General features: G+C 36.7%; 2 protein-coding genes across 7 annotated transcripts in view; one reads left to right on the top strand and one right to left on the bottom strand.

The window, feature by feature from the left end:
- The window catches only part of Acmsd (aminocarboxymuconate semialdehyde decarboxylase), a 79,083-nt gene that overhangs the window by 33,896 nt on the left and 34,497 nt on the right, over positions 1-10,690 (bottom strand). Inside the window, exon 9 of one of the 6 annotated variants that reach the window (XM_010606200.3) lies at positions 8,311-8,329. The exons of the other annotated variants lie outside the window; for them this stretch is intronic. Within the exon in view, the coding sequence (XP_010604502.1) occupies positions 8,327-8,329 (3 nt within the window). The 3' untranslated portion in view covers positions 8,311-8,326. Of the gene's footprint in view, positions 1-8,310; positions 8,330-10,690 lie in introns of those variants that run through there. 6 annotated transcript variants of the gene reach the window in all.
- Tmem163 (transmembrane protein 163) overlaps positions 6,426-10,690 on the top strand; it is a 357,236-nt gene continuing 352,971 nt past the window's right edge. Inside the window, exon 1 of the mRNA XM_033757138.1 lies at positions 6,426-9,004. The gene's annotated coding sequence lies outside the window, so the exon portion shown is untranslated. The remainder of the gene's footprint in view (positions 9,005-10,690) is intronic.

Here is a 10,690-nt window from a genome sequence, read left to right as displayed (position 1 = left end):
TGGGTTTGATTACAGAAACTAATAAAGTATTCTCTAAATAATGAAAAACAGAATAAGATAAGACTATAAGAGCGAGAAGCAATTTAAATATGTTCAGGGACCATTTTTATCTCCAGAATTAAGGATTATTTTAACGTTACATCATTGCCTTTTCTCTTTTCCTTTCCTTTTTAGTTTTATTTTAGGATTCCCTATTTCTAATGTTCATACAGAGATTTCTTTAACTGAAATACTGAATAGTTTCTTTGGTGTGAAAAACTATAATAGTACACAGGATCCTAATGAGATAATTAATAATGTGAAATAGGAAGTAAAGGGCTAAAGGTGTAGGGAAAGTGGGAAGGGTGGGGGAAAGGTAATAAGGGAGAGGAAAAAAATAAGAGAAACTGAAAAGATGGAAATAAAGTGTTTGTAAATGGGGAGGGGAGGAGGGGGTGAAGGGAGGAAAGGGACAAGGGGAAAAAATGATAATCAAGACCTATTATGTAAAGGTACAGAATTTCAATGATGAATGTAATTGTATTGTATACCTAGATTGTATCAATAAACTCAATAAAAAGAAAAAAAAAGTATACACAGCAGAGTCAGTCAATATGAAGATCTAGAAGACAGGATTGTGGTTGGCAATTACTAAATTAAAGACTTCTTAAGAATACAGTGCCATGTCAGTTCATGAACTTGATTTTTTCCAAGATTCTGGTTGCAAACCATATTAGACAAGAACTGAATCAAATTCAGTGGTTAGGTTCAATGTTGACCTGATGGGAAAATTTGATTCAGTTCTCATTCAGTTTGGTTTTCAACCAGAATTGTGAAAAGAGTGTGGTTTGTGATCCAAAGTACCACAAGGAACCAAAGTAGCAAGGAACCTTGAAAAATCAATCTAACCACCACTAGATGGTGCAAAGAAGACTAATATAAAATTAATTGGAATCAGTGAAAACTCAGAAGATATCAAAAAGGGTGTAAAAAACCTGTTCACAGAAGCAATAGCAAAAAATTTTGCAAGCATGGAAAAATAATTAACATACAAAATAAGCGAGGCATATAAAACTCAATATAGCCATGTTCAGAAAAATACTATTATGCTAAAGAATATAATAGTCAAGATTTCCAGAAATTCAACACAAGAACAGAATATTAAAAGCTGTTAGAGAAAAGAAACAAATCACTTATAAAGCCCATCAAAATCATGGCAGACTTCTCAACACAAACTCTCATGTCAAGGAGAGCTTGGAGTAAAGTATTTCAAGCCCTAAAAGAAAACAACCTCCAACCCAGATTGGTATATCTTGAAAAATTATCTTTCAAAATTGATGGAGCAATAAGATACTTCCACATGAAAGAACACCTGGAGAAATTAATGCCCACCAAACTAGCTGTGCAAAATATTCCAAAGAACATTCTAGAAAGAGATAATTAGGGCTACAACTCCATGAACCCCAACCGAATGAATCCACCAGAGAAGGCAAGCCATTAAACAGAAGGGAAAGGGAGCCAAGAACAGGAAAATAATGCAGCAAGGATTAGTTTTAACCATCAATGTAAGTGGTCTCAATTTAGCAATAAAAAAAAAACAGACTGGCAGAACAGATTAAGAAACAAGATCCAACAATATTCCATGTACAAGAAACACATTTAATTAAAAAAGAAATTCATAGACTGAAAGTCAAAAGGATGGAAAGCAATACTCTATGTGATAAGTTCTCAGGAAAAAGCAGGGTAGCTATTCTATTTGCAGACAAATTGGATTTAAAGACAAGGCTAATAAGAGACAAAGAAGGTCACTACATACTTGTTAAGGGAACAGTCCAAGAGGAAGAGATAAAAATCACAAATATATATGCACCAAAATACCAGTGCATCCAACTATATAAAACAAACACAATAGATATGAAAAATCAAATAAGCACTAATACAATTTTATTGGGGTACCTCAATAGTCCACTGCTACAAATAGATCAACTAGCCAAAATTCAACACAGCAATTTCAGAGCTGAACCAAACCTTTGAACAAATGAATTTAGTAGATGCCTACAGAGTATTCCACCTAACAACAGAATACATGGGACACATGTATTCTTAGCCACACATTAAACATTCTCCAAAAGAGACCACATACTAGCTCATAGAACATACTTAAGTAAATGCAAAGTAATTGAAATTATTTCATGCATATTATCATATCACAATGCAATAAAACTGGAAATCAATGGCAAGAGAAACCACAAAAACTACATAAACACATAGAAATTAAATAATACCCTTAAAAATAATCACCAGATGAAATTAGATATTTTATATAGTTAAATAATACCCATATGACATATTAGAATTTATGGAACACAATGAAAGCAGTCTTACTAGGGGAATTTATAGCAGTGAACTCCCACATCAAAAAATCAGAGTGAGCTCAAGTAAATAGCCTAACATTGAACCTCAATGTTTCAGATAAAGAAGAACAAATTAAACCCAAAACTTGTATGAGGAAAGAAATTATAAAGATCAGAGCAGAAATTACTCTGCAATAAAGGAGGTAAGATTGAGTCATTTGTAGGAAAATAGATGCAAGCCAGGTATGGTGGTGCACACCTCACCTGTAATCCCAGAACTCATGAGGTGGAGACAGGAAAATTGCTGCAAGTTCAAGGCCAGCCTTAACTACACAGTGAGACCCTGTCTCAAAACAAAAAAACAAAACAAAAAAACCCCAAAACATGCATCTTGAGACTCTAATGTTGAGTAAAGTAAATTAGATAGATAAGCTTAAATACTGCATATTTTCTATGAGAAAGTCAATATATAAAGTGCAAAGTAAAAGATAATAGGAAAAAGTTATTGTAATGGTCAATGTATCTAAAAGTGTACCTTGATTTAGTATAGGCATTTATTTTATGTGCTTTATATGTTTTTTGGCCTGTTAGTCTGGCTGTTAATCTGTATGTATGATAATTAATTTTATAAGGGCTTATAAAATAAATATATGAAGCTGATGCTGATGGGGGGAGGTGGAGGGGAAAGGGAAAAAAAGGAGTAGAGATGTATTATGTAGTTGTACCAATTCCCCGTAAGGAATGTAATCATTATGTACTACAAACATGTACTAATAAAACTAAAAAAATAAGAGAAAAGTAATGCTTAAAATCAGCATAATTGTGTTTCAGTGAACAAACACAAGTATTGTGTCCATAATAAATATATGTTCAAGAACACACTCATGCATACCTTGCTCCAAATAAGTATGTAAAAAATAATGTTAAAAATAGATACATAAATAACAACATTTTCCTTAACAAAAGTAATAAAAGATCATATTAAGTTAGGCAATAAACATGACCATTAACTCATTTTTAAAGAAAAGGAAAGAAAAAGTGAGTGAGTGGTGTGCTGGGAACACTGCATTGTAGATCACTAGGGCTGGGCCTAACTCACTTCCTCCAGCAGAGGAGGCAGGGCCTTGTGGGAGGAGAACAGATGACAAGAGGACATGGTGGAGCAAGACCTGGCAGAGAAGAGGATGTGTCTTCCTCCTTGTCCACTCCCCATAAAACCATCAGTGCATGATGATCTGTAGACCCTAACTACTGTCCCAGTTCCAGTTCCAGACCAGCCCTTTTATCTCCCCCTGTAGTTCTCTTATCTTTACCACTATACATAACTGTGCTGCAGTTGCCTGGGAGTCTTTCTCTCCCATCGGGAGAAAAGCCCCACCTGGTCCCAGGTTTGTATCTCTTTGTCTTTCTTTTCTTCATCCCCCACCATTCTCCCTCCCTGGACCCTTCAGTAACACAGGTTGCAGTGGTAAAAAAAAGAAATTGGTAAAATTTGCTACTCTTATTCATTACTCTGTCTCATTCTCTTTTAGCCTCACTCTATTTGCACTGTTTGAGCCACCCATAAGCAAAGATTTGTCTCCTAACCTTCAAGCCCCAGATATGTTGCCACCTTCCAGATAACTCTTTTTGGATGCTCGCAGGCAATTAAAACTCAACATGTTATCTGTAATGGTTTAATCTCTTAAATGTCCCCTAAAGGCCCATATGGCAAAGGCTTTGGTGCCAGTCTGTGGTGCTTCTGGGATAGAATGCAGAATGTATTGAAAATAAGTTGTCATTGTGTGTGTGTGCCCATCAAAGGAGTATCAGGATTCCAGCCCCTTTCTGTGTCTCTCTATGCTTCCTGGCTGCCATGAAGTGAATAGTCTCCTTCAACCACATGTTCATGTTGTGATATACCTTACCACCGTGGCCCCAGAGAAATAGCACCAACAGACCATGGACTATGAGTCAAAATAAGTATTTCCTCCTTATAATTTGTTTATCTCAGGTTTTTTTTGCAATAATAGAAAGCTAATACATTATCCAATATTGAAGTTATTATCTAAATATTTATTCAATGCCATGTTCATTCTATCTCTCCCAGTTTTGTCCTCTTTTGCCCCCTCTCCCACCCATCCACCTGAATTCTAGCCATCTTCCATTTGCTCCTCCAGGTCCACTCTCCATCCTTTTTTTTTTCCCTACTCTTCATCTGAAGGCTCATCTTTATGAACTACACAGTAGGTTCCCTTGGCCTCAGGCTTCTAGATGAGTTTAGCTCATAATCAACACAGTCAGGATCAAAATGTATAATAATGTGAAATAGAAAGAAGAAAAGGTCCAAAGGGGAAGGGGCAGGGGAAGGGGAAATGGAACAGGTAGGGGAAAGGAAAAAATGTGAGAAAAGGAAAAAATGGAAACGAAGTCTTCGTAAACAGGGAAGGATGGAGGGGTTGAAGAGAGGGCAGGGAAGTGGCAAAAAATAAAATAACCAAGATACATCATGTAAAGATTCAAATTTCCAATAGTGAGTGTCATCATATTGTATACCTAAAATGTACCAATAAATTTAATGAATTAAAAAAATACCCATGACATACTTCAGAGAACTAGAAAACAATGTTAAAATTTGCACAGAACCACAAAAGATGCTTAATAGCCATAGCAGTCTTGAGAAAAAATAGCAAAGTAGGGATGTCACCTTGCCTGACTTCAAATATGCAACAAAACTATAATAACAAAGTGGTATGATATTGATATATAAATATTTAAATGAATGGAACAAAATAGAAAGCTTTGAAGTAAGCTATGACCAATTGATTTTCTACAAAGATTCTGAGAACACAAATTAGGGGAAGGACAATCTTTTCATTGAATGGTGCTAGGAAATTGCATATCCACATGCAGAAGAATGAAATTCAACCTCTCCTTGCCACCACTGAAGAAAACTATCTCCAAAAAGGATTAAAAAGGTTTAAATATGGGACTGGAAACTAAACTACTAGAAGAAAACAGGGAAAATGCTTTAGAACATTGGAATGGGCAAGGATTTTTTTGGATAAGCTTTGAAAAGCACAAGAAACAAAAGTAAAAATAGACAAATAGAATTGTACCAAAATAAAAAAATCTTCTACATAGCAAAACAATCAGTCATCAGAGTAAAAAGAAAACGTACAAAATAGGAGAAATATTTGCAAATAATACATCTGACAGGAGGTTGCTATCCAGAATATGCAAGGAAAAACTCAAAAGTAAAACCTGATGAAGGAATGAGAAATAGCTTACAAATGGCTAAAGGGCATATGAAAAGTTGCTCAACATCACTAATCATCCGGGAAAGCAAGTCAAAAAACCACAGTGAGATATTGTTTCACTGTAAATGACTTGTTATCAAAAAAGTCAGGAGTTAAGTGGTGGCAAGGATGTGAAAAAAAGAACTTTTAACAAACCGTTGGTGAGAATGTGTGTTAGTATTGCCTACTATAATTTGAATCTGAAGTGTCCCCTGAAAGCCCATTTGTTAAAGGCCTGGTCCCTACCCGTGGCACTAGTGGAGGCTTGTGGAGTCTTTATGAGATAGGGTCTACTGCAGCTGGAAGAAATGAGATTATTATAGGCATGCTCTTGAGGGGGCTATTAGGACCCATCCCTACCTGCTTTCTGGCTACCATAAGGTGAGCATCTTGCTGCACCGTACACTCTAGAGCCATGAGGTACTGCGACAGGCCCAAAGACAAGGCGGCCTAGTGACCACATAGTGAAAAGTCTGAAATCATGTTCCAAAATAAACCTTTCCTCTGTATAAATTTTAGGTATTTCATCACAGTGATGAAAAGCTTATTAACATTATGGAAAAACAGTTATGGAGATTATTTTAAAAAAATTAAAAATAGAACTGCTGTATGATATGGTAATGCAATTACTGGGTATATATCTAAAGGAAATGAAATCATTATGTTGAAGAGACATCTGTACACCCATATTTATTATAGCAGCCAAGAAATGGGAATAGTCTAAGCATCTATCCATGGATGGATAAAGAAAATGTGCTATATAACACACAATGGAATACTGTTCAGCTACAAAAAGAATGAAATCTTGTCATTTGCAGCAACATGGAAGGAACTGGAGATCATTATGCTAAGTGAGACAAGCCAGCACAGAAAGATAAGTATTATAAAGTTCACTCATATGCCAAATATAAAATAGTTTATTTCACAGAAGTTAAGAGTAGAAGCTGGACATTATGGCATACCCCTGTAATCCTAGCACTCTGGGACGATGAGGTATCAGAATAACAAGTGCAAGCCTGGCCTGGGCAACTTGGTTACTTAGGGAGATACTGTCTCAAAATAAAAAGTGAAAAAAAGGGTGGGGATATAAGTCAATGCAAAGGTTATAGTTCAGTGTAAAGGTCCTGGGTTCAATCTCCAGTACCAAAGGTGGGGGTGAGACTAGAATGGTGGTTACCCAAACCAGTGGAGAGGAGGGAGGCAAGAAGGATGGGAGCGCGTTGATCAGTGGTTACTAGGATAGGAGTAAGAAGTTCCGATGTGCTATTGCATAATAGCATGACTACAGATAACAGTAATGTACTATGTATTTGAGAAAACCAGAAGAAAGGATTTTGAATATTTTCACTAAAGAAATAAATACTGAGGAGACGTGCTGTGTTTTACCTTATGTAAACATAACACCACATGTAATTGTATCCGGACATCACAATACTTTACAAATACGCACCGTTTTTATATCTTTGTCAATTCAAATTTAAATTTAAAAATATTGTAATGTGCTTGCCACAGTAGTGTCTGCTTCCAATTCAGGATGTTACATAGCAACTCTGGTTGGATTTGGATAACATTTTTGCCACTATTAATTGGAAATTATACCAGGGGCATTAACTTGGTAATCTCGTAAATTCTAATGTCTGATGAATAATTGTTTGACAGAGCATGAACGTAAACTGTCTTTTCTTCTGGTTGATGGGAGCACTTTTCACCTAGTTGCCCAAGCTAGAAACCTGGAGTCATATTGGAGTCTTTCTGTTTCCTCACCTCCCGCATCTCACGGGGTCACTAATCCCTTGGGATCCTGCTACCTGTGCATCATTTCTTGCTTCTATCACCTCCTCTTCACTTTCTCAATTCCTTCCTTCACTCAGACCCTTGCCATCTCTTAGCTCTGAAGCATCGCACATACATTTACCACACTATTGCATTATGAGATAATCTTTAGTAATAATAACAATATCTAACGTTTGTTGATTTCTTATTAAGTGCAAGGTGCTGTTCTAAGCTCTTTGCATTTATTAACTAATCCTGTCTTCACAACCTTACTATGAGATGGATCCTGTTAGCATCTCCATCCAGTACGTGTAGAAATGGAGATGGTTGTGCCGCTAAAATATGATGCAGACAGCTTTGTGTTTATATCTCCACTCAGCTAAGAACTAGGACACAAACTTTCCACAGCTCTGAGTTCAAGATCTAGATTAGAGTAGATGCTTATTCAATTAAACTGGACTGCCAGTGTCTTTTTCCAACTAGTCTGCCTGATTTTAGACTTACTTCAACCAGTACTAAGAACTGGAGAGTGTAGGAGACATCCCTGCCCGATACTAGTGGGCTATGAGTGGTGCGTGCTTCTTGCCTTCCATAATTTGGCTATGTTGTTTATATCAAGAGTCAGACTGAAGCCCCACGTGACTCAAACGGGCATGTCAGTTGGCAGAGTTGGGCTAAAATTGCTCCTTTGCTAATGGCTGTCACAGAGGCCTAAGTCCTGGTCTGTGAAGTGCCAGGACTCTGCTGAGTTATGAGCAGCTGAGGTCAGCATGGCCCCAGCTAAAATCCTTTACCCTGAACAGTAGCTTGTCACTGACCTTGTGAGTTGCTTGCTAATTGCTGCTGGTCCCAGTACTGGTTTCTTCCATCCTAGCAAGATAAGCCGTGCCGATTCCCCGATAGCCCTGCCTGGTGCCATCATTCCAGGTATTCGGCAGTATTTCACTAGATGCAAAAAAAAAAAAAGCATACCTGGCTCCCTATTCCTTCCCACAATTGTAATCAATAAATTCTAGATGTGCTGGGAGGCCTTTGTCTTTGTGGCCATCAGCCAGCACTGACCAGGACCCAAGACTCAGCTTCTCCACTCTTAAGTCTTGTTTTTGTCTGTTCTTAAATTCGCCTTGTGCTGTGGTGGTTCACAGGCCAGGATCCAAGGCAGCAGTCCTGATAATGTCCTCTTCCCTGCTCCCTATAGGAGAGGATGCCCTTTTAAATAACAAATTTGTCATGACATAGCCCTGCTTAAAATTCTTTAGTAACTTCCCATTGCCCATAAAGTAGAGCTCAACTTCCTTAGCACAGCATAGATGGCCACAATAAATGTGAAAAAGACACTGGCCCCAAAATCTCAACTAATGCAGGACTTTGTAGCCTGACGTAACTGGCTACTTTTCCTGGAGGAACAATTATCACTCTTGGTTACATACATGAACAATTTTCTAAATGACTAATGGACTTAAGATCTATCCTCAGAAACCAACTCAACTGATTATTGGTCTTTTTTTTTTTCTTTTTTTAAGATACTGTATAGTCCAAGCCAGCCTTGAAGTCACTGTTAAGCATAGGTTGGCTGCTAACTCGTGATCCTCTTGCCTCCGACTCCTGAATTTTGGAATTGTAAGTATATCCCATTATATCCAACTTAGTCTTGAAACTGGTATTTCACTAATAACTAATAAGATATTCCGCTAATAACTCAGAGTAGTTATCATCCTTAACTAGATATCCTTAAAAAAAAAATCCTGTCTAAGCCGTGTGTGGTGGCGCACATCTGTAATCCCAGCATTTGACAGGCTGAGGCAGGAGGGCTTGCTGTGAGTTCGAGACCAGCCTGGGCTACACAGTGAGTTCCATGTCAGTCTCAACTACATAGTGAGACCCTGTCTCAAAAACCCCCAAAAATCCCCAAAACCCAAAACAAAACAAAAACAACAAAAAACAATAGAAAATCCAATCTAACAATAATTATCTAGCCATTTCCCCCTGTAAAATAGTACTACCAAGAATGATTCTTTTACTTGGAATTTTGAGACAGCCTCTTGTTTTGAGATGTTTGAAATATAACTGATACATGCTTGTAATCACTTGAAAGTTGTTTTAATGATGTGTGTTCCAAGGTGAATAAATGCTTGAATGTATGAAAGAAGGAATTCTTACTGTGACTAGGTCTGAAATACTAAGTATATTTTAAATAATACAAACTTTAGTGAGAGCAAACAACACTTTGATTTCTATAAAAAAGATTTTTCTAGTTTTTATGAATACATATATATGAATATTGGAAAATTCATAGTAAAGTTTCAAAGAAGGCAAGAATAGGCTAACAAATCTATTTATAGATTTCTGTATTCGTTACTATATGAAGCCAAGCAAACCCACCTGCTGGTAGAAGCCCTCAAGACCCAAAGTTTTATCTACTCACATCTGTGCCAACAGCTGATCTCACTTTGAACTGTTGTCTTGCTATTCACTGGAGTTCCATTTGTCCTTATTTCTACCTTCCTCTTGCAAAAGCTGTTTACAATTTTAAAGCAACATACTTAAATTCCCATGCTTATATTATATTTGTCAGCTACATTAACATAAAAATCAAATTTAGAAATTAATTTTGCTTTTTACAGCACTTTCTTTCCCAACATTATAGCCTTCTCAGGTATATATGCATGTAGAAAGGAAGTCTGTTCTAATTTAATGTGCAGAAAGCAAATGATTCTAAAACAGAAGTGAAAATCACTCATGCAGTTCATCCTTCCTGATTAAGAGACTTCCCTGCTTTCCTTCCTAACTTGATTTTGAATGCCCATTGCAGGATATCAAACTCATGGTTTGGCAACAGTTAATTATTGTTTAGTGGCTATTGTTCACAGTTTATATCTATAGGAAGTTAATTATCTGACTTGCAAATTTTTCTTATATGTTATCTATCTTTACACCTTACATTGAAGACTTCTCGTAAACTTGACTATCTCTAGCATGTTAGTAATTTCACAAGGGAGAGGAAAGTAGGCATAAAAGAACTGGAAATACAATACTTGTTTGAGTTTCTTATTCTGAAGGAGAGGAGATAGTAGCAGGGAATAATGTCGGGGGAAGAGACCCCTTAAGAGTTGTGTGGTACTATAGAATGAGCCACACTCCTTTGCTTAACATAAATGTCTGCTTCATCAATACTTAATAAATAGTTGGGTTAAAATGCTTTTTATAGCTATTTCTATCACCTGTTATCTCATGATTGCGAATTGACTATGTTTCAAATAAATTGCATGAGTGTCCCAGATTAAGGATGCATATATATATATATAT

Source organism: Fukomys damarensis, unplaced genomic scaffold (genome assembly GCF_012274545.1).
Source record: "Fukomys damarensis isolate Sample0158 unplaced genomic scaffold, DMR_v1.0_HiC HiC_scaffold_29, whole genome shotgun sequence".
Taxonomy (NCBI): Eukaryota; Metazoa; Chordata; class Mammalia; order Rodentia; family Bathyergidae; genus Fukomys; species Fukomys damarensis.
The sequence above is the reverse complement of the archived record's forward strand: the minus strand, read 5'-3'. Positions and strand labels throughout refer to the sequence as shown.